Genomic DNA, 25,837 nt, shown 5'->3' on the forward strand with positions numbered 1-25,837 from the left:
CTAACAGACAGCGGATAAATGGCTATCCTCCTATCAAAGTGGCCACTCTCTTAATTATGCAGAAATTTAAGGCTATATATAATGTAAAACAAATAAGTTATATAGAAAATTCACCCCCTCACAGTTGTCATGAAGGGCATAATGTGCTGTATAGACCAACCACAATTTGTACCAGGCTATAAACATGTTTTTTTTTTCTGTTGTAAAGTTGGCCATTTTAACATAGGGCTCAATGAGATTCTGCTCCCTTCTATTCCTAGTGGCCAGTTGAGGAATTGCAGTTACGTCCTGTGCAAAGAGATATTTCGAAACATTTAATCTGCTGGTACTTTCGCTTTTGCCACCGAGACTGTTGTGATAAATGTCATATTTATGATAATCCTCGCAGATTTCAGTTGTCAAAAATAAATAATAAAAGCACAGTATGTCCTGAAAGACAACTGAATTACTGACAAAACGCAATACAGATAAGCATAATAGCCTTTGTCTTCGGTTGCACGCCTAAATGCAAAATAAACAGAGAAATATAAATATATCAAAATCACAAGCCGAGTATTCACATAAACACAGTAGATGTAAGCACTATGCGTGTTCACACACACAAAGAGGATTTATAACTCAACCTCACAGTGAAAGCCCTGCACAGTTCATTCCATATAATTTATTTATTGTTTGCTGCATATTTGTTTGTTTTTAGTTATGGACCTAATAATTACTACTGTTGAAATTAAAAAAAAAAAAATGAATAATAATTTTATATTATTTTTTTTGCTGTTGTTCTTTTGGACAAATCATTAACCAAAAATAAAATAAGCTCTTTGGTCAAAAGACAGGTTCCCAACCCCTGCCCTAACCTATTCTTACCTAGCCCATACACAGATCTTTTTATATTTTTTTTAGGACATTATTGTAGGACTGTTTTTCTTGCTGGTTCCAACAATATATGTGATTTTCACAAATTGCTGTTCTTGTCCTTCCATTTGGTCCTCGCAATGTAAGCAAAATCTACACACATACAATTCCACTGACCTGTAGTGTATGTCAGGGACATTAGGCTATTACAAACAGCTCTAACCACAGTTTCTTCACACTCTCCCAAACACCATCCTCTCACTCAGTCAAGAGTTATGTAATACCATACACATACACATACTTACACCTGTTAGAGAGGACAGTGAAAGGCGTGTTTCACGCTGCATTATTACAGATATTTTTCTTGCCTCCTATCAGATTTCCATTGTTTTATTACATAATTATAAAACTAGGCCAGTAAAGTGTAAATGTCATATTAAAGAATTGATTTGGGGCAAAATTAGAAAAGAAAGCATAATAAGGAATGATATAAAATAGTGATATATTAGTGCTGGGCAACGATTAAAATGTTTAATCACGATTATTCGCATGATTTTCTGTGATTAATCGCGATCAATCACAGTATGCGCAAAATTCAATAATAAACACAAAAGTGCTGCTAAATGAACAACAGTGCAATAACATGGTTTGCAAACACTTTAAACAAATAAGGTGCTTTTTACAGCAGTTAAAAGTTAGTAACAGTTACAATATTTCTTGTAAATATCAACTTAAACATTAATTTAATCAAATTAAATTAAATTGGTGGTATACATATATTGATTCTGTAGTAATATTCTCATCAGTGTTCTGTCAGCTTTTACATAGGCCTACTTATAGCTGCATACTTGTGAAATTCACCCCAGGGCGTTATTTAATTTTATAAAGGCCATTTTTTAAAATCTTATTAAATCTATGCATCATCTTTCATGTTAAATTCTTACATTTGATTAATAAATTCAGATATAATAGTAAAAACACTATAGGCTGTTACCAATCAAATTAAATAATTTAAACTGCAAAAAATACAGCTGCAATAAATAATGTTATAAGATTGATGTTCTAAATAAAACATGCGATCATACTTTTAAACATAACCGCCAATAGGGGGCAGCAAGTGATCGTCTTCATAAGTGAGTCATTGAGTCGTTTATTCAAATGATTCATTCAAAACGCTGAATCATTTAGTAACAAAACACTGCGCTGAGTGTTGCTTTCTTTTGAAACTCTTTTCATCTGTGAAGTCATGGGTGAAATGGAACAAAAAAGGTTGTTTGGATCTAAAATTTAGGTAACTTAATATTAATTAAGCTACTTGTTTATTGAACTAGGCTACACCATTCATGCTACACAATTCACGATTGCAAAGTCGACTTGTTACAATATCATAAATCATAAATATCAACAACTACATAAAACTCAGTATGTTTCTTCTGTGAGTTTATATTGCTTCTCAATTGTTTTGATTTCTCTATGAATGTCTCCCACAAACAGACAGGCAGTGCGAGCCTCAGCGCAACTTGTTAACATACCAGAGGCCAAGATACTCAATCGCTGTTTACATTGAGTATAATAAAAACAACAAAAAAATCGGAATCATTCTCGTGTTTCTGGTTATTTTTATATTTTATTTGTCCCAGACAAAGCTGTCAAGCCTTGGCTTAGGCTACAGACAGCCCTGTATTCTCCCGTGACCAATGGTTTGTCTGTATGTGTATTCAGAGGCAGTGAGCAACGGCCTTTCAATATAATAATAAATAACTACGTTAATGCACGATGAAATAATTTTCGGCGTTAATTAATTAATGTGTTAACTCGATAATAACGCGTTAACTTGCCCAGCCCTAATGTATATATATATGGGGGACACATAATAGTCGCTTTAACCCGCGGACATAGAAAACAACCCGTGGACATAAAAACCACCCTGCGGAAAAAAGCGCGGACTTGGCAACACAGTGCAGTTGAGCTCTGTTGACATTTGACAACTAACGTTATGCGTCGCTTCGTTGCTCTGATTGGTTGTAGGTCTGTCCAATTGAGGTCTTTCCTGGTTTGGTTGAAACACGCCCCATAATCACAGCCCAATGGAACAGTTTCAGACTCATATTCTGACTATAATTCAGTATGACCATGCCAGGCTATATATGTATGTATGTATGTATGTATATATATACACATACTCTCTATTTTTTGTCTCTTGCTCCTGTTTCTTCTTTTGGCATTTTGAAGCAGCGCTTACAACATGACGTGACATGACATGTCATCTAATATCCTCTCTTTTCCAGGCCCGCTATAAGCAGAGTTTGGACCCTACAGTTGATGAGGTGAAGAAGTTGTGCACTTCATTACGGAGAAATGCTAAAGAGGAGCGTGTTCTCTTTCACTATAATGGCCATGGGGTGCCCAGACCCACCGTCAATGGAGAGATTTGGGTCTTCAACAAGGTAAGACAACAGTATCAGGAAAAGTTGATGAATAAAAAACTTTTTGCACTTTATAACAATAAATATAAATAAATCATTAACGAACATTACTTAATGCTTAACAGATCATTAGTTTATATATATATATATATATAGGCTATATATATATTAGTTTACATATATTCAAATGCCATTTAACTTTCAATTTATATATATTTAACAATTTTATAATGCTTAACAGATCATTAGTTTATATATATATATATATATATATATATATATATACACATATATATATATATATATATATATATATATATATATATATATATATATATATATATATATATATATATATATATATATATATATATATATATATATACACATTCATATACACACATTCATATACACACATTCATATACATTCAAAATTAGAAAACAATTTTGAAACATTAGATTTTTTTTTCCAGAAATATTGTTGATATTCATTGCTTGAAGTTTGAAGAACGATTAGCTGTGGGTATACCATTGTTCTGCTAGCATGTTTTACAAAATACCAAGGTACTTCAACAAAAAACTTTATTTTGTCTAAAACACAGTGATCAAAATTAGAGAACACTAACCAATGCAGCACACACACAAAAAACAAAAAAAACATTCCAACTAAAATGTGAAGTATAGAGGCTCTTGCTTTGAATGAGCTCAGCACATCTGCGGCCACAGGACATCACTATATACTCACACTGCTCTGGTGTGATCTTGGTCCACTCTTCTTCCAGTCTCTTCCACAGTTCGGTAACTGTAGTGGGTTTTTTAGCCATAATATTTTTGGCAATGATTTTACATAGATTTTCAATGGGGTTTAGATCAGACTTTGGGTTGGCCATTTCATTATTTCAATGTTCTCACTTTCAAGGAACTGCTTTACCCCTTTTGCAGTGTGATAGGGGGCACTGTCTTGCATAAAAATTGCGTGCTGATTGGGAGTTGCTCGCAGTGATGGAACCACATGTTGCCGAAGAAGGTTCTGATAAACAGGTTCTGAGGTCCTACCATGTAGCTGTATAATAGGCCCAACTCCTGCTGCAGAAACATCCCTAAAACCATGCCACTTCCTCCTCCATCTTTCACTGACTTCTTTGGGCACTTTGGGTTCAATATTTCCTCAGTTGTTGCTGAACATAATGTTTCCCATCAGACACAAATAAATGAAACTTACAGTCATCACTAAAATTAACTTTGGACCAGTTCTTCTCTGTTCACACAACATGCTCCTCAGCAAAGGTTAGTCTAGCCTTTTGATTCTTTCTGCTGATAAGAGGCTTGGTTCACTGGTCACTTGGCAAAAAACGCTGCACAACGAGAAGAGGTGACCTGACCCTGAGGAAGATTGTGGAGAAGGACCGATTCCAGATCTTGGGGGCCCGGCGAAAGCAGTGGACTGAGTCTGGAGTAGAAACATCCAGAGCCACCGTGCACAGGCGTGTGCAGGAAATGGGCTACAGGTGCCGCATTCGCCAGTTCAAGCCACTTTTGAACCAGAAACAGTGGCAGAAGCGCCTGACCTGGGCTACAGAGAAGCAGCACTGGACTGTTGCTCAAATTTTGCATGTCATTCGGAAATCAAGGTGCCAGAGTCTGGAGGAAGACTAGGGAGAAGGAAATGCCAAAATGCCTGAAGTCCAGTGTCAAGTACCCACAGTCAGTGATGGTCTGGGGTGCCATGTCAGCTGCTGGTGTTTGTCCACTGTGTTTTATCAAGGGCAGGGTCAATGCAGCTAGCTATCAGAAGATTTTGGAGCACTTCATGCTTCCATCTGCTGAAAAGCTTTATGGAGATGAAGATTTCGCTTTTCAGCACGACCTGGCACCTGCTCACAGTGCCAAAACCACTGGTAAATGGTTTACTGACCATGGTATTACTGTGCTCAATTGGCCTGCCAACTCTTCTGACCTGAACCCCATAAAGAATCTGTGGGATATTGTGAAGAGAAAGTTGAGAGACGCAAGACCCAACACTCTTGAGAAGAGGGATGAGCTTAAGGCCGCTATCTGGGCATCCTGGGCCTCCATAACAACACTCTTGAGGGGTCAAGGGTGGCCTGCCAAGAGGCCCAGGATGCTCAGATAGCGGCCTTAAGCTCATCCCTCTGCTCAAGAGTCCAGTGTCAAGTACCCACAGTCAGTGATGGTCTGGGGTGCCATGTCAGCTGCTGGTGTTGGTCCACTGTGTTTTATCAAGGGCAGGGCCAATGCAGCTAGCTATCAGAAGATTTTGGAGCACTTCATGCTTCCATCTGCTGAAAAGCTTTATGGAGATGAAGATTTCGCTTTTCAGCACGACCTGGCACTTGCTCACAGTGCCAAAACCACTGGTAAATGGTTTACTGACCATGGTATTACTGTGCTCAATTGGCCTGCCAACTCTCCTGACCTGAACCCCATAGAGAATCTGTGGGATATTGTGAAGAGAAAGTTGAGAGACGCAAGACCCAACACTCTTGAGCAGAGGGATGAGCTTAAGGCCGCTATCTGAGCATCCTGGGCCTCCATAACACCTCAGCAGTGCCACGGGCTGATTGCATCCATGCCACGCCGCATTGAAGCAGTCATATCTGCAAAAGGATTCCCGACCAAGTATTGAGTGCATAACTGAACATAATTATTTGAAGGTTGACTTTTTTTGTATTAAAACACTTTATTGGTCAGATGAAATATGCTAATTTTTTGAGATTTGGGGTTTTCATGAGCTGTACGCCAAAATCAAAATCATCAGTATTAAAACAATAAAAGACCTGAAATATTTCAGTTGATATGCAATGAATCTAAAATATATGAAAGTTTATTTTTTAGCATTACATTATGGAAAATAATGAACGTTATCACAATATGCTATTTTTTTTAGAGGGACCTGTGTATGTATATATATTTTAGCCATCTGAATCTCTCTTTCTCTCTTTCTCAGAACTACACCCAGTACATCCCTCTGTCTATCTATGACCTACAGACGTGGATGGGAAGTCCCTCCATCTTTGTATATGACTGCTCTAACGCAGGGATCATTGTCAAGTCATTCAAACAGTTTGCATTGCAGAGGGAGCAGGAGCTGGAGGTGTGTCACACACACACACACACACACACACACACACACACACACACACACACACACACACACACACACACACACACACACACACACACACACACACACACACACACACACACACACACACACACCACACACACCCACCATCATGGTCAAATGTCTGTTCATTGTGTTTTTTATATCTGGAAAAAAAAATATTATCATTAAAACATGTTCAATCTCCATAATTAGTGTTCAAGCTGCACTTGCAAGCTCCACTAAATGAAAGTGGGTGCTGATTCTTTCTGTCAACCTTCAGAAAGAACAATATCATGAAAGTGGACATACAATTTGTGTACTATAGCACAGGGTGAACTAAAAATGGGTCCATATGCAGGGAGTTTTATTATAAGAATTACATACCAATAGATTAAATTTGAAGACAAGAGAACCAGGGAACAAGTTGACCACGCCAAAACTTACAGCCATGTAGGGCAAGACTTCACAAATATGCGTTCTTGTCTGTACTTGTGAAATGTCATCAGTCGCTGCCCAAGTACTATATTTTTAAATTAGCAGTGTTTCTCTTACGATATTGATGCTAATGAGATAAATTCTGGGATAACAGTCTGTCTGAAGTCCACACAAGTCTCCTCTCAATGCATCCTCGATAAAAGGGGCAGATCAAGGACACATCAGGGGATTTTAACTGTTCTGGGCTTGAATTGTAAAAGTACTTGGGCAGTGACTGATGACAATTCACAGTTGAGATTGATGATGATTCCTCCCATCCTCTGGAGTTCTTTCTCCCGAGTCGAACTTGGAAAGTCAGAAATTAGAAATTGCCTAGGGCTAACATGAGACAGGTGAAAGTGATTATTTGCTATAGGAACAAACAAAGGGTATCTATGAAAACAAACAAGGGTAACCATAGAATCTAACAAGGCAGCAAAGACATCAGTAACTAAACACTGGAAGTGAACACAGCTACTAAAGGAACTGAAATACTATTCTACATAAAAGCCCATAAAGCCTGTATCATGACAATAGTCCAAATCTGCTGAAGCTTTGTGTGGGGAATGGACCACAGTTTAAATTCTTATTTATCTTATCTTTCACTCAACCACAGCTTACAAATCTCATTTATGTTTGCACACATTGAAACTGGCACAGAATATAAATCATGTGAAAAAAGTTACTTTTATTGTGTTAATCACCCTGTGCTTGAACCAAATGGGGAAAAACAGCTTGAACATTCTGTTAAACATCTAATATTGTGTTCCATGAAGATGATACGGGTTATGAACTAAGGATGTACAAATTACAGAATTTTGGGTGAACTATCTTTGTAATAGTGCAATGTTTTTGCAAAATCACAGTATATCACAATTGTACCATTTGCTCCAATTCTTTTACCTGTCAATCATAAAAAGCACTGTTCTCTCAGAATAGCAAAACAACCATTAGAAACACTTGCAGGTTTTCGTTGAACTCGCTCACCTGTCTTCTGACAGACAGACAAACAATTGGCATGCTCTCCATAAATTGATTGCAAAATTCCCAAATATATGGCTGACATGCAAAGTCTGGGGGAGAGGGGTCATTCACTCGCTCATGGCTGGACACCATTTGCAGAAACTCGCTAAGAAAATTTTTTTCAGCTTGAGTACAAAATCAAGTTCAGCTTGATTTAGGTCAGTTAAGCCTGACCTAAATTCAGAAAACACTTTTATTTGCGCTGGGATGCTGTTCAGATTGTTTTGCTCCATCTCCATCTCTTCTCTTTTAGCAGATAGGATTTTTCAGTTTGCTGTAGGGTTATCCCTTCTCTGCTCCTGTTTGTACTTCCCCTTTCAGCGATAGTTTGTCCCTCAGTTAGTATTTCACAGTCACAATCACTACTAGACACTCAATTATTCATAGACAAGTTCAAGATTAAATGGATAGTTAAATTAAAATGCTGTCATCATTGTTCTCATGTTGTTTTGAACTTGTATGAATTTTCTTCTGCTGAATACAAAGATATTTGGAAGAATGTTTGTAACCAAGCAGATCTCTGCAGCATTGACCACCATAGTATCCCCCCCCCTCCACTATGGTAGTCAATGGCTGCCAAGATTTGCTTGGTGTTTTAGAGAGTACAGTTAAATAACTGTTTAAAGGCAGTGCTGTGAATCAGACATCCCTCTGAAAATAAAAGAACAAGATATTCTCTTTCCAAGTTTAAACTGTTGGACTAACGTATATTGATTTGGGTCAGATTAAACCTCTTCACATTTGACATTTACATTTAATCATTTAACGGACACATTTATTCAAAGCGATTTACAAACTAGAACAATACAAGGAATCAATTGTAAATTCTGTGACTAGTCACAGTTATTCTAGCATAGTACACGTAGGATGTTGTCTGGCTATCACCAGACCAAGTTCAATCTTTTAAGAGTGAACATTGGTCTGGGGAGCCTGCTCTGTATTTTCTACTGCACAAGATGTGATCAACAGGCATTATTCAAACGACTCTGTACACAATTGGATAGTCCTTCAACAGCAGTGTTGGGAACGTTACTTTAAAAAAGTTAGTTAGTTAAATTAAATTAGTTATAGTTACTCACTACTTGTTCCAAAAAGTAACTGAGTTAGTAACTGTTACTGTTACTGTAAAAAAAAGTAGCTATAACAAGTCATATAATTTTGATTTTCACAAGTCATTTGAAATAAGTAGAACAGACAAGTGTTTATAACTTTTTTAAATGTTGAAATATGTAAAATAACTTGGATGCCCCCAATATTAAATGTTAAATGAATGAAATGGACACTAAATATAAAAAAATATTATTATACAATATTGTACACTAATCTACACTATTTTAATGTTGCTGTGTGACAATGTGAGAGACACACCTATCAAATTCAATACATTATTGTAAATTGAATGAAAAAAACTAAATAGATTGTTTAGAACTGTAATATTTATTGCACAGACCCCAACTGGCCATCAAATAAATCTAAAAATAAATGATGCTCCTTAAGAAAAGTCTACCAAAAATAGAAAATAGTAATAATTAAAAAAAAATATATATATATATATTAGCCCAACTTACATAGCCTAGACTCTTTGTAGTGCACATTAAAATTCTAAAACTGTCACACAACTGGTAGACATAGACTGTAGCCTGCTTGAAGTATTTTCTTCCTCACAAAAGTAAACAGTTTAACAAGAAGTGCTCTCAAGTCTTGTTTGTATGGCGGGGTTATCCATTTTCTCACGAGAAAAACCTAGCTTTGGTTGCTTTAATATCTGCAACCAATGGGTCCTGGGTCTGTCTAATCCTTTGGCAGCGGAGCTCATGTTATCAATTGAGTTCACCGACGTGGAGAGAGACTTCCTGGGCAAGTTGCACGTTAAATAAACATTCTTACCTTTCACCTCAACAAGGGAAAAGTAGCACTTATACTTCCAGTTTGCGAAAGCTACCTTTGAAGTGATTGGACATGATGTCGCTCTGCCTCTGACTCCTGATCGCTAATCGCTGTTCGCATGCACGTGTGCGTGTCACGCACACGCACACACACACACACACACGCCTTGTTTCCATGTTTTATGGGGACTTTCCATAGGCGTAATGGATTTACTGTACATCCTATCCCCCTACACTGCCCCTGCCCCTAAACCTACCCATCACAGGAAACATTCTGCATTTTTATTTTCTCAAAAAAAGTCCTTCTGTATGATTCATAAGATGTTTTCCTCATGGGGACCTAAAAATGTCCCCACAAGGACAAGGATTTCGGATATTGCCATCTTTATGGGGACATTTTGTCCCCATAACGTAGGGATTACCAGCACTCCCCCCCCCCCCCCCCCCCCACACACACACACACACACACATGCAGGTCCGCTGACAGAGAGCACCTGTTCGGATGAAAACCGCTTCGGTGAGCTCAATTATAGTAACACCGCATTTTATTCTCAGTAACGGTAACGGCGTTGTAACAGGGGAAACAGTAATTTGTTTGATTACTCGTTACTGAAAAAAATAACGCCGTTAGTAACGCCGGTTATCTATAGCGCCGTTATTCCCATCACTGTTCAACAGTCAGACCAACAATTCATCGCTTCAGTATCTGTCATTGTGTTTAACCTGCCAATAGTGTGCCATGTTCTTTTAAATTTTGCTTTGAAACCAAATCTTCCACTATCATCTTGGTCGTTTAGCTCTTCGCTCTTGTGATGAATGAAATCTGACTCCTGCTGCTGGTCTCTGCTGCAAATCTTTCGTTTTTTAATTGTAGTGTCTGTTCTCTAACTGAACTAAATTATTTTATTACTATAAATAAATAAATATGTTTGTGTGGACGGTGCCGCAGTGAGAAAGTGATGTCATCTGTGTTGCGTCTGAACACGGGTAACACCGGCAACACACTATTGCAGAATAGATATAAAAGCCTGAATAGTGCAGAGCCAGTGGTTGTTCTAAACATCAGTGCCTTGATTTTGATGTGAGCAGCAATTGGCATCCAGTGCAGTTTTGATGGAGAGGTGTTGCGTTCACTCTCTTGGCTTGTAAAAAGTACCACTCATGCTGCAACATTCTGGATCAGTTGCAGAGGTTCACAGTGCATGCTGTAAAGCCGACCAAGAGAGCATTACAATAGTTCAGTCTGGATAAAACAAGAGGTTGCACAAGAAGTTGTTCAGCAAGCTCTGATAGGAATTTGTCATCATCAAACTTTATTTTTAGAGTTTCTGTAGTACTCCCCCTTATTTTCAGAGGTTCCGTATGCAGAGTACATATGTCCCTGATTAGGGTTTTTGGGCCTCCTATTTTTAAAGTAACAAGTTAGTGTTAAGTTAAAGGAATTTCTGTGAGCCTCCTTGATAAGCTTGATTTATGCTGAAGGTACTCCCTTCCTTTTTTTAGGGTTGATATCTAGAGTACTATGCTTCCCCAAAGCTAGTTTAGTGTTCTATTGGTCCTGATAACCTTTTTTTTTTTTTTTTTTTTGGTTGAGTTACTCCCCTCGCTTGGAGGTTAATTTTGCTCTGCTTTCCAGGATTTTTATCTCTGAAATCCGGTGTGAAGTGGTTATTGCCTGTTGCAATAGATTCTCATTGGAGGTCTCTGTTAGAGTGCTGAATCTAGAGATTCGGCTCAGACAGGTTATAAGATGAAGGAACGACCGCCAGCAGTTGATTTTGATATTTCTGGTATTATTTATTGGCCAGAATTTTGAGATCGCAATAGACATGATGGAGTATAATGCCTTAAGAGCTTGTTTTAGTACTGGGGAGCAAGATTTAAAAATGTATACAATATTTAATTGGGAGCCAGTGCAGTGTTGACAGAACTGGGCTAATATGGTCATACTTCCTGGTTCTAGTGGGAACTCAAGATGATGCCTTTTTGACCCACTGTAGTAAATTTATTAAGCGAGCAGGGCAACCACCCAATATATCATTACAATAATCTAGCCTTGAAGTCATGAACGCGTGAACTAACTTTTCAGGATTTTGCATTGGAAGCATGTGCTGTAATTTAAATATATTTTTAAAATGGAAGAATGTAGTTTTACAGATGTTATAAACGTGGCTTTCAAATGAAAGATTGGTATCAACAGTGTGTCGAAACCTTCAAGGAAAGGGTTTCCATGGCTAAGCAGCTGCATCCAAGCTTTACATCATCAAGTGCAAAGCAAAGTATTGGATGCAGTGGTGTAATGCTCGCCACCACTGGACTCTAGAGCACTGGAGACATGTTCTCTGGACTAATGATTCTGGGTTTGGTGATTGCCAGGAGAACAATACTTGCCTGACTGCATTGTAGGGCTGTCAACGAATATTCTTAATTCGAATATATATTCGAATAGTTTTAAAAAAAACTAATTTTGAATGTGAAAATTAATATTCGAATTTAAAAAAAATAAAATAAAAAAACGAAAAAAAAAAACCCCGCCGCGGTAGTAGAGGCATGGCTGTCTGCTTTGCGAGTGAGCGTGTGCATGGGGGTTAATGGATAGGTCACAGCAGGAGTCGCATTGTTGCTGCTGAAAGTGGACGCGTCTTGCAGGGAAGATGGCAGAAAGTGCAGAGCCCAACTCGTCCGCAGCTGAGAAAGCGATTTTAACTCCATAATCTAAAGCCATGTCTGGAAGTACGTTGGATTTTGGTCGGTAGGAGGTAAAATTGTTGAGCCGCGAGATAGTTATATGCAAGCTATGTAAGATACAGTTAGCATACCATGCCTCATTTTATTTAACATTAAACAGAAACACTTAAGTGTAGGCTACTGTACTGACTGAAGAGATATTGCATGAATAAAGGATAAATGCACTGCTTTCACTGGTGTGATTATTTACCATGTCAGTGAAAAGTTCCATGTTTAGCACAGCACAGCTCGCTCGGAGCGCTCAATATGCTGTAAAACTTCAATTAATATTAATAATATTTGTTTCAATCACTGAATGAAGCCTGCTATAGTTGGGACAAGAGTCGCGAGTCTCGCAACCTTAAATTGCTTGCACAAAACTCTTGATCAGCACTCAAAGTTTGTTTCAGCACTCAGAGAGAGAGAGAGAGAGAGAGAGAGAGAGAGAGAGAGAGAGAGAGAGAGAGAAAGAGAGAGAGAGGTCTGCACTCTTGGCCATTAGTTAATTTATATATAATTAAATAATTATATAATTAAATATATAATAATAATTATATAATTTATAATAACAATCTACTTGTTTTTGTGTAAGTAATACGTTGTCAAATATGTATACAATTAAATAGATGTACTAAACAAGTAGTTAATGTCTCTTTGTATTAATTTGTCCTGTTATTGATGTAATGCGCGCCCAGATGTTCGAATAGTTTGAATATTAGTGTTTGTTTTAGAGGGAATATTCAAACTTAATTTTTGAACAATTTTGACAGCCCTACTGCATTTTGCCAAGTGTAAAATTTGGTGGAAGGGTGGTTTATGGTGTGGAATTGTTTTTCAGGGGTAGGCTTGGCCTTAATGCTTCAGCATGCCAAGTTGTTTTGGACAATTTCATTCTCTCAACCTCGTGGGAACAGTTTAAGGAATGGCCCTTCCTATTCCAACATGACTGTGCACCAGTGCACAAAGCAAGGTACAAATAAAGACCTGAATGAGCGAGTTTGGTGTGGTGGAACTTGACTGGCCTGCACAAAGTCCTGACCTTAACCTGATAGAACACCTTTGGGATGAACTAGAGTAGAGAATGCAAACCAGTCTTTCTCGTCCAACACCAGTGCTTGACCTTACAAATGTGCTTGTAGAAGAAAATTCCATGAGCACACTCCTAAACCTTGTGGAAAGCCTTCCCAGAAGAGTTGTTATATGAAGCTGTTATAGCTGCAAAGGGTGGGACAACTCCATATTAAGCCCTACGGATTAAGAATGGGATGTCATTTAAAGGGGTACTTCAGTGCTGGGAAGATGAATCTGTATTTAAACTGGGTCATTCATGTAGTAGACATTTTAAATTATTTTTGAATTTGGTGCCTTCTAGACTGAAAAAAAGAAAAGAAAATGTATTTTTGTCTCATGGAGATGAAAGACAACAACTCCCAGAATCCATTGCTTCACTACCCTATGAGGCCACTCCCAAATCCATGGCTACTGGATTACTGATCATTTTCCCACCGCATTATTTTTATATAAAATCAGTTCAGTTAGAGATCCGACACTACAATTAAAAACTGACCGTGTCTGTTCAATATAATAAGTGAGTCCCCGAGCGAAAGTCATGGCACAGACGCTGCAAAAGTAAGATTACATTCACCATGATGAATGAGATGAATGAGCTATTGTGATGAGGTAAACGCATCCGCGCTTGTGACTGTTGTTCACAGACTGTGTTCAGTCAGGCGCATTTTCAGTTCATGCCTTTGGAAGCTTAACTTTCATAGGAATTAATTTGAGAAGTTGAAATACTCACTTTGCTCCTCCGGCCGCTCCATTTACATGAATGCCTGCAGCTGCGAGCTGAGTTGAGTGCCATCTCCCACCCCCCATGCGCGGGTTGAAAATGTGGAAATAGCTCCCTCTACTGGCTGTAGTCTTTAGTGTCTGACCAAAGATTCCTCTGATGACACAAAATGATTATATTTGCATCATCTGAGGATTTTTTCCAGAAATGCATACATTTCTTGTCTCAGGGGGATATGAGGGGGGAAGCACGATAATTCGAATATACTCCAGGGTTTCTACAGATTCAAAGCCATATGCTAATTGCTGACGTAACTCTTTAAGTTCAAGTGCATGTAAAGGCAGGCATCTTAACTTTTGGCAATATAGTGTGCTTCTGTTAAATCTGACTAGTGGACACATCAGTATTATATAATGCAACATGAACTGAGGACCCAGCAGATTTGGAAAGGAGATTCACCATTTAAAAAATAAATAAATAATAATAATAAAGTGCATTGAATGCTTGTTGGAAATTTTGTACACATTCTGGTAGACCAAAATAGCAGATTAAAAGTGTCTATCTTGTTTGGGTGTTTTGAAATTAATTTGCTTAATTTACTTAAATTCAAGAGGGAGGAAGTGAGTGAGTGATAAAGAGAGCAATAGGGAGAGAGTGTGTCCCGTAATGACATTAATGCAGAAGGATCCCCACGCAGGGAGTCCCCCACACAGCTTTGCCTCTCACGATGTCTGGCAAACATGTAATCTACCTTATATAACACACACACACACACACACACACACACACACACACACACACACACACACACACACACACACACACACACACACACACACACACACACACACACACACACACACACACACACACACACACACACACACACACCAACACACACACACCAACACACCAACACACACACACACACACACACACACACACACACACACACACACACACACACACACACTACCTGTTACTTTTGTAATTCCCCTGTTAGCAGCAACTCAATACTGCACAGCAGACACATATGATCCATGATACAATTATTTTATCTTGTGCTTTGTTCTTTATTTGTAGCACTCATTACAGCAAATTGACCGGTAAAATGGTTTGCACGCAGAACACAAAAGGCTTGTTGAAGCATTTTGATGCGTTCTGAATTTGCTTGGCAAAAGTGATGTGTGTTGTTGTTCCAGACTATTAAACTATTTTAAAATTGATTCCTCTATTTATTGATTTAACTTAAACAATGGTACTAAAGGGTTATCTTTTTTTTGCATGTCTTCTGCAGAGCAACATTAATTGGCCTACATATTTTCCTATATAAATTCCAGCCCTAAATTCTAGTTGATTTGTCAAATTGTTTTCGTAGCGGTTGCGAAAATACACATAAGGTTATATCGCCGCAACACTTTATTTTATTCAAACCAAACGTGGTACGTCATCACGAGCATGACCTGAGACAACATGCAGTGTTTCGGCACAGCACGGCCTACTGGTCCAGAGAGTCTGATATGACTGATATCCAATTGTACCATATTGGCCATTTTGGCAGTCGAACACTTTGAATTATGTGATAAAATGCTGTATTTTATGAACACACAAACTTGGTATGGGTCATCACCATGATGCCCTGAAGAAGCCTGAGAAGTTTAAATTTTGCCATTCAAATGCTTATAACTTTGGGTGCGGTTTAACTATTTTCATGGAAGTAACATTTTTTTGTCTCCTGAATCCTTGCCGAGTCCAACGATACCAGTCTGATCAAGACCAAACCAGCATCAGAAGTTCGGAAACATAGATTGATAGCCACAATTGTGAGCCCAAATATCAAAATTTTGATAGTAAGGGGTAGTAAAATCCAACCAAAGTCAGGTGTCGGTCATTTTTTTTCTTTTTTCATTTAAATGTCTATAACTCAGAAACCATAAGCTGGAAAATTATGAAATTTGGCACAATTGTAGAGATGTCCATCAATAGTAAATGGAACAAAGTCTCTTAGAGTCTCTAAGACTAACTCTATATCGCCACTACAAGTAAAAAAAAAAAAAAAAAAAATCTACATTTAGACTTAAAACTTTTGAACCATTTGATATAGAGTCCATTTGTCCAATTCTTACAAAACTTGGCAGAGATGATTATTGACCAAGCTGCACAGAAATGACTGAACAATCATAAAAAAGAACAAGTGTAAAATCCTTCCAAAACGCTTTTGAGACCATTTAGATTTAAATCTGATCACTCAAACATTTTAGGATGCGGTCTGAGACATGTTCCTTTTGAAACTGGAGGAGTGTAAATGCATCTGGTTGATGTTACCACATATGTAAATTTTACTTGTCCCAAATGTAAAACATAAATACATGTTTGTCTGCATGTTATAGGCTCTATGACGGGTTATAGCCAGATGTGACAGTGCTACTACAACTAAGTATCTCTTCAATAAGCCAATGTGCAAACTAACACAACAATAAACTGAAAGTAAGTCGCAGATGCTAAACACATAATCATCTTCATTAAAAGTAGTAAGACTAAATTATCTAGTGTAAATTATCCAGTGCTAATGCTGTTCTTTCTCCTGTTGTAGTCTTTAAATCTTGAAATTAGCTGATGATAAATAAAATACAGAGCATACAGGTCCTTCTCAAAACAATTGCATTTGTGATAAAAGTTCATTATTTTTCATAATGTAATGATAAAAATTAAACTTTCATATATTTTAGATTCATTGCACACCAACTGAAATATTTCAGGTCTTTTATTGTTTTATTACTGATTATTTTTGGCATACAGCTGATGAAAACCCAAATTTCCTATCTAAAAAAAATTAGCATATCATGAAAAGGTTCTCTAAACGAGCTATTAACCTAATCATCTGAATCAACTAATTAACTCTAAACACCTGCAAAAGATTCCTGAGGCTTTTAAAAACTCCCAGCCTGGTTCATTACTCAAAACCGCAATCATGGGCAAGACTGCCGACCCGACCCTATCCAGAAGGCCATCATTGACACCCTCAAGTGAGAGGGTAAGAGACAGAAAGAAATTTCTGAATGAATAGGCTGTTCCTAGAGTGCTGTATCAAGGCACCTCAGTGGAAAGTGTCTGTGGGACACAAAGGGCTATGGGATTGTAAAATTAGTCAATTGTTATTTATAATTTAAATAAATGACTTATTTAATAACCAAATATAACCTGTAATACAACACGAACGGCGCCACAGATCTGTTATTCAAAATGTGTGGACGCACTGCCAATAACAATGTGCTGAAACGTCACCTAAACCCAATTAATTCAAAATGATTTATTAAAATATTGTTTTCATTAATGTTATGTAATATGATTGTCCCAATCATAGTTATTATTAGCGTTGCTGTTTGAACTGCGCGAGCTGAAGCAGATGCGCTGAATCAGCACTGGTAAGTTACACTGAAGCTCTTTGTTAGCGCATTATTTAACTCAACAAAAAGCTTCCTATATGAGATTAATCAGATTTATATAAAGTTAACAAAATATTACAAATTATATATCTTCACAAAATGATGCGAATGCGCAAGTGAACTTGAATTGAGTTGCTGATATTCATATTCAGAATGGGAGACGCATACACGCGCTCGTCCTGGAACAACGCTCTTAACACGTCACCTTAACCCAATGACTTTACAACCATTTATTAAAATAGTATTCTCATTTCTGGTATATAATATGATCGTCCCAATCATAGTTATTCTCTGTATGTTATTCCCATTCCCAATCTCTGTATGCGCTAAAGCCGAAGCACTGAATGAAAACCGGTAGCCATCACTGACTGAAGCCACTTGCTAGTGCGTTTTATTTCACTAAAAGAAACACATCCTTTATGATTGATCACATATATAACGTTGCAAAATAAATGTGATATTACAAATTACTTCAGCACAATCTGATGGGAATGCACAAGTGCACTTGAACAAGTTACATGTGTGAGTCAGAGTGTGTGACTCATGTTGTGCATGCGCTCCCAATGAAACACACGGCAAATAAACCCACCCAAATACTTAACAATCACAATGTTTTATTACAGTAGTGTTCTCATTAATGTTGTGTAATATGACAGTCCCAATCATAGTCATTATTAGCTGTGCATTCCTGTTGGAGCTGCACGCTGAAGCTGATCACCGCCACGCTTTTACTACCGCTCGCTAACGTTAATTATTAACCAAATGCATCCTAATGAGATAAATCACCTATAGATAGGTCTGCACAAAATAAGCACAACAATTACAACTTACATTTGCACAAAACAAAAGGCTGCGAATGCACATGCAAACTTGCAGTCATCATGATGAAGGTGTAACTCCAGCAGTAAAATAGTCCCAAATAGAACTCGCTTCATTTTTCCTCCCATTTCGCGGTTGAGCCGCACGCACACGCATGACCCTGCTTAATCGATGATCGATAAGTCTTATCAATCAAATGTCTTATCGACAATTACTCGATCATCGATTAATCGTTGACATCCCTTATGTGTGTGTGTGTGTGTTTGAGATTGTACTATATCTCCATATTAAAAATCTGATTTTGTTAACTCTCAGGTGTTGGCTTTCTAATTATAGGGTGGTTAGTTATATGAGCAGCAAGCTTTATTTTGGGTATGCCAAAATGGTTGGTGCTAGAGAAGGGGTTAAACAAATATACATATTTAACTGATAAATCTATTGTTTACATAAGGAATGCAATATGCTCATACCAGTGCAGAGATAAGTGTATTTCTCTATTTCACTATCATTTATGAATATATTTTCGAGGCCTTTTTAAAAGTAACATATTCAACCAACACTTAATTAAATGCACACACACACACACACACACACACACACACACACACACACACACACACACACACACACACACACACACACACACACACACACACACACACACACACACACACACACCACACATATATATATATATATAAATATTCTGTTTTTCAACCGTTGATATGGTTATGTCTGCCAGTCATCTCAATTTCATAAGTGACTCAAGAAAGAATAATTTAGATGATTCACTACTTCATTTAAATGTGGTTTTACTCTAATAGTAAGTTGATTGCATACAGATGCATGTAAAAACAACCCTTTTAATAAATCACTGATGCTGTCAATCAACTGGTCTCTTGCGAAAGCTCTTTTTAATGAAGATGACTATATTGCACAATAAAACTCTTATTTACGTTGGATCTGCACTTTTTTGACTATAATGAGAGATTTAGACATGTTTGAATAAACGTGAGGACAGGAGGAATAGGGGCATTGGGTGGAAGGGCCCAACATCCCTTAACTGTGCTCACTAACCATCATAATCTGGAGCTTCTCTGTGATGCAAAAAGGTTATACCCCAGACAGGCCAGATGGGCCCTATTCTTCACCCATTTTGATATTTCCATTTCAAAGCAAATTCCCTTTATTGTTTCCACACCCATGCCCTCTCTCCTCTCTACACTTCCAACAAACCTCCTGAGAAGTCTGAGCCTTTAATCTAGTCTTAGTCAGGTCACTCCAGTGGTCCATGGAGGAGAAGTCCATGCCATATTCCATTTGGCAAACTCCTTCTTCTGGCATTTTTTTCATCATCAGCAATTGTCATGCCTAGGAGTGGATTTTATCATGGATTTGCCACCATCAGACAAATATACCTGCATTTTGGTCATCATCAATAGGTTTTCCAAAATTCTGCTGCCCCGTGTCCTCCAAGGGTCTTTCTACAGCCTTGGACACAGCTGAGATGATGTTCAATCATGTTTTCCTCAACTTTGCACTACCAGAAGGCAATTCATCACTGGAGTCATGACACCCTCCTTGGTGTGCTTGTAAGTCTTTCCTCCGGTTACCATTGTCACACCAACAGGCAGATAGAAAGAGGAAGACCCAAGAGATTGGACAATTCCTACGGACCTTCTTCTGGAACCACTTTGGTTCAAGTATGCTCAAAGCTCTCTGTCAGCCAGCAACTGGTCTTAACCCATTTCAGTGCATACTCAGCTTCCAGCCCTCTCTGTTCCTGTGGTGCAAGGAACCATTTGATGTACATCAGTCATTTACTGGTTCCAGGAGAGTCTGAGGCTCTGGAACACAGCTCACCACCATCTCCAACCGGCAGTGTGTCGATGCCCAGCAGACTAATACTTCCACCTACCATCTCAGGCAGAAAGTGTGGCTTTCCACTGGGGAAATAAGACTACGCCTGCCTAGCAAAATATGTCTTGGATACTTTGGGCCCTTCTCCATAAACCGGCAAATTAACCCCGTCACATATGAACATCACTTTTCACCGCACTATAGAATTCACAACTTGTTTCATGTTTCACTCATCAAGCCTTACCACCCTCCTGTCTCTGATTCCTCCACAGAGCCTGGTCCCACTGACCCTGCCTCTTATTCTGGACATGGAAACTGTTTACACCATTAGAGAAATCCTGGACTTCCAGAGCTGTGGGGGCTGACTAGAGTACCTTGACTGAGAGGGGTACGGACCCAAGGAAAAATCACAGGTTCCTAGCGATGATCCAGCCCTGGATCCATATTGGTTCCAACCCTCCTCACAGCCTTCCAAGCTCCCCATTCACAATGCCCAACACCACACAGTTGAGGTTTGGATTGGGGGCCTTTGGCCCTCTGGAGCAGGCAGTGGGGATACTGTCATGGTGTCACCATGCTCTTTCATCAGACATGCAGCGCTCACTCTCACCTGAATTCTAATCACCTGCACCTGTCCCTCATCAGCTCATCAACCACAGTATAAGAGCACACACTTCTCAGTAACTCAATGTCTGATTTCCACTGTGGATTACTAGCTCTTTACCTGATCTAGTTACCCACTCTGCTTTCTTTAAGTTGTCTCCTGTGGGTTTCCAGTTATACTTCTGGGCTCGATTGCATGAGAGCTCTTAAGTTAAGAAAACCCTTAGTTATAAGGTGGGTACCATTAATGAAACACGGGTTGCATAGGTTAGTTCACCCAAAAATGACAATTATGTCATTAATTTTCTTACCCTCATGTAGTTCGACACATGTAAGACCTCCTTTGATCTTCGGAACACAAATTAAGATATTTTTGTTGAAATCTAATGGCCCAGAAAGGCCTTCATTGACACCAATCACTGACAACCATTTTGCGCAAGAAAAAAGTTTCTTGTCGCTTCATTATTGTAGAGCCACTTTAGTGAGATGGGCTTCGTAACAATGTCTTTAGTACCTTTTATAGGTCTTGAGAGAAAAAAAAAATACTTTGGTGTGAATGAAGGCATTTCTGAGCCATCGGAAAAATATCCGAAGATGAACGGAGGTCTTACGAGTGTCGAACAACATGAGGGTAAGTTATTAATGACAGAATTTTTATTTTTGGTAGAACTAACCCTTTAAAGTACTTTTAAGTTTTTTTTTATTATTATTTATTTATTTATATATATTTTTTAATACAACACTATACAAAAGCCACGATGCACCATCACTTCCGGCAAGTGAGGTCAAATGCACGACAACAACAAACCATAGTGAACATTTACGAAGAATCTGATGAGACCGCTTTGCTTGGCCCCGTGGATGGGAAATTTTGTTTCCGAAAGGTAAAATTTTGAAAACGAAAGGATGGAAGCGTTGACAAGAGCATGGTTGTGTGCAAGCTATACAACAAGGAATTTGCGTATCACCGCAACACATTGAGCCTCAAATATCGCAAATATGCTATTGCTACACTTAATGGTAAAAATTGCACTGGTCTGCTGGACTGAAAATATAATAAACTATTTTGTTGATTAAGCTTATGTATTCAGTCATTATTTAATGGTATACTAAAAATCCATGTGAAAAATTACTTGTCGCTGTTCTCAGGTCAAATATTTATATGCAATTAAAATGCAATGTATATATATCAACCAATCACATGGCAGTTGCTTCAATGCATTTAGGGGTGTGGTCCTGGTCAAGACAATCTCCTGAACTCCAAACTGAATGTCAGAATGCCAAGGAAAGATGATTTAAGCAATTTTGAGCTTGGCATGGTTGTCAGTGCCAGATGGGCCGGTCTGAGTATTTCACAATCTGCTCAGTTACTGGGATTTTCACGCACAACCATTTCTAGGGTTTACAAAGAATGGTGTGAAAAGGGAAAAACATCCAGTATGCGGCAGTGGGTGAAAATGCCTTGTTGATGCTAGAGGTCAGAGGAGAATAGGTCTATTAATTCAAGCTGATAGAAGAGCAGCTTTGACTGAAATAACCACTCGTTACAACCGAGGTATGCAGCAAAGCATCTGTGAAGCCACTAGACGCACAACCTTGAGGTGGATGGTCTACAACAGCAGAAGACCCCACCAGGTACCACTCATCTCCACTACAAATAGGAAAAAGAGGCTACAATTTGCACAAGCTAACCAAAATTGGACAGTTGAAGACTGGAAAAATGTTGCCTGGTCTTATGAGTCTCGATTTCTGTTGAGACATTCAGATGGTAGAGTCAGAATTTGGCGTAAACAGAATGAAAACATGGATCCATCATGCCTTGTTACCACTTTGCAGGCTGGTGGTGGTGTAATGGTGTGGGGGATGTTTTCTTGGCACACTTTAGTCCCCTTAGTGCCATTTGGGCATTGTTTAAATGTCACAGCCTACCTGAGCATTGTTTCTGACCATGTCCATCCCTTTATGACCACCATGTACCCATCCTCTGATGGCTTCTTCCAGCAGGATAATGTCACAGCTTGAATAATTTCAAATTGGTTTCTTGAACATGACAATGAGTTCAATACTAAAATGTACTAAAATGGCCCCCACAGTCACCAGATCTCAACCCAATAGAACATTTTTGGGATGTGGTAGAATGGGAGCTTTGTGCCCTGGATGTGCATCCCACAAATCTCCATCAACTGCAAGATGTTATCCTATCAATATAGGCAGTTCTGAAGGCAAAGGGGGTCAAACACAGTATTAGTATGGTGTTCCTAATAACCCTTTAGTTGTGTGTGTGTGTGTGTGTGTTTCTCACACAAACTGATCATTTTGTGTCTTGAGACATCAATGTATCCTCACGAGCCGCAGGGTTTAATATGGATTTGTCTATGTAGTAAAGTTCGATAATGGAAGGAAGGAAGAGGACACGGGGGTCGGCTGGACGGTTGATACTTTCTTTATTATAACCCAAAACTTGTAATAAACTTCAGCAACACACACTGCGGTGTGGATTCTCATAGACACTCGATCACTTCCGGGTCGGCGCTTCCGGTAACTCAGTCTCTGTGCATCCGTATCAACCGTCCGATCTCTCTCTCCTTGATCTCCGGTTCCACCGAGGTTTTATTCCCTCTCCGCGCTCATTACTAGAACAAGAGACAGGTGTTATTAATCTGCTTCCAACCCACTCACTTACCGCTTGTCCCGCGGCTCTCTCTCCCGCTGCAGACCTCGCTGAACCACGCCCCCCTTGCCACAGTCTATTTATGTTTTTTTTTGTTTTTTGTTTTTGTTTTACTCTTATAGATCTCATACTTTTATCTGTCAGACGCCTTTGATTAATTTCTTAACTATCCACAACTTTCCCGAACTCTGACCTTTCCCATAATCACTATGGCAACGTAGACAAAGCCGGTAACGAACTTCCGTTTTTTTTTAGTCTGCAGTGCTATCAGCTAAAAGCTTGGTTGTATTATCAGGACTCAGAAGTAGACTTTTACAACAACGCTTCAGGCAAAATGATCACATGTCCCAGATGGTCGCATGGATCTGACTATCTTACAAGAACTTACTAATATCTGTAGCACTAAGCGGTTCACATAAGTTATGCGGTGCAGACATTGTTACTGTGTGGTAGGCTTGGCTGTTCCTATGAACCACCCGAGAGTTACCTTCCGTCCATGCGCCTGTACATTGATTTTATTTTATTTTATTATAAATAAATGTTTATTTGTTTCTATTTATTTTATTTTGTTAGATATTTCCACTTTGCGGGAGTCCCGCAAAATAATTTAATTTCCCCGCAACCCACACACAATAATATCTTGCCGTCCGCATCCGTATTCACCCATCAAATATTATCCTGTGCAGCACTCGGTCCTGCGGGAGCGCAAGTCTCTATTTGGAAGGTAGCGCTAGGCTGTTAGAGTGGTCTTGCTACACATTAAATCTGTGAATTATTGAAAACAATAAACATATGTCCTGCAGTATTTTAAATAGGTTAAACTAATATATTATATAGACTCATAATTCAATTTACAGCAATGAAACGTTAATTTGTATTACAACGCATTTAAATTCATTGAAGTTCATGCATCTATTTTCATGTTGATTACAAAAAATGACAATGTCTGACATGAACAACATTTCAACAATTACAAATATTAAAATACAAATATTACTTATATCACAATTCTTGAGTTTATTTGAAGCTCGTTGGGCATTGAATGGAGTGCGTAGGGTGCTAGGCAACATGTGCGGATCCGTTTATGTTGCATGGTTTATGGAAGCAGGTCCAAGTAGGTTTCGGATGTGTGAGACCCAGGCGAATCAGTGGTGCTCATCAACCCCGGTGAGAGCAGCCTTAACTCGGCTAGTCCTTCTGACGACAGCTGCTGCAAATTTTCGTCTGTTGTGTAGTGAATGTCACAGTGAATGGATTAAAAATGTTCACGCGTCCAACTTTGTGCGAATAGCACTATTTATTTGCGTCACTCGCGTCCAGTGTGAATGCAGCTTAACTGTTATGTGTGCTAAACCGGAACTGAGATACCGTCAACCGGAAGTATCGAGTGTCATGGCGACACCCAATAAGACTTGCAGGAAAGTTGTGGATAGCAACCACTTCTCCATTGTCGTCCAATTTACCTTTCTGTTTCCTCACCTGTTCCCTGCTCGGTTTCCTGCTCAGATACTCAACTGTTTCAACCTTCCAAAAAGGGCTTGCTCTCCAGTCTCCTCCACTTACCGGACATAGTCTCATTCCAAGCTACCTGGTAAACGGAGTGGACTTTATTTAATATTGAATATGTATTAGTCATCAATTAGTCTGACTTCACTATTAATCACCTGCACGGAACACTTCATCTATGTCTTGCATCTGTTAAATAAATACCTCTCTGGGTTTGACGATAATCCTGTCTCTTGAGTCTGGTAACCTTTGTATTAGTTTCTTATTTCATTTAAATAATTGAACCAAAAATATATAAAGTTCACAATTTAACTAAAATTAAGAAATTTAAAAATGCTCAATGGTGTCTTTCGCATATATATAGGCGTGTCCTTTTTCTCTGCATGTCACAAAAAAGGGCAGAACACAAAAAAACACTTTGGTTGAGTACCACCTGTAACTAAAATTACAATAAAAAAAGATTATTTCAAATGCCTGTGGCCTTCATGTCGGACACAGGTAGTGTTTCGGGCAACCGGAGATAAATTTTTGGCTCTTGATCTTGCCCCCCTCTGCCTACCACTTCCTGTCCTCTCTTCAGCTATGATAGCAAAAATGATAAAAAATGCAAAAAATAAACTCTATC

At 38.6% G+C, this 25,837-nt stretch overlaps 1 protein-coding gene across 7 annotated transcripts in view; it reads left to right on the forward strand.

Moving 5' to 3' along the window:
* Window positions 1-25,837, forward strand: part of rptor (regulatory associated protein of MTOR, complex 1) — a 292,822-nt gene that overhangs the window by 108,658 nt on the left and 158,327 nt on the right. For all 7 annotated transcript variants that reach the window (XM_067459440.1, XM_067459442.1, XM_067459443.1 and 4 more), the window contains 2 exons: window positions 3,141-3,299; window positions 6,247-6,393. In XM_067459440.1, coding sequence (XP_067315541.1) covers window positions 3,141-3,299; window positions 6,247-6,393 — 306 coding nt within the window. The remainder of the gene's footprint in view (window positions 1-3,140; window positions 3,300-6,246; window positions 6,394-25,837) is intronic.

Source organism: Pseudorasbora parva, chromosome 12 (assembly GCF_024679245.1).
Source record: "Pseudorasbora parva isolate DD20220531a chromosome 12, ASM2467924v1, whole genome shotgun sequence".
NCBI lineage: Eukaryota > Metazoa > Chordata > Actinopteri > Cypriniformes > Gobionidae > Pseudorasbora > Pseudorasbora parva.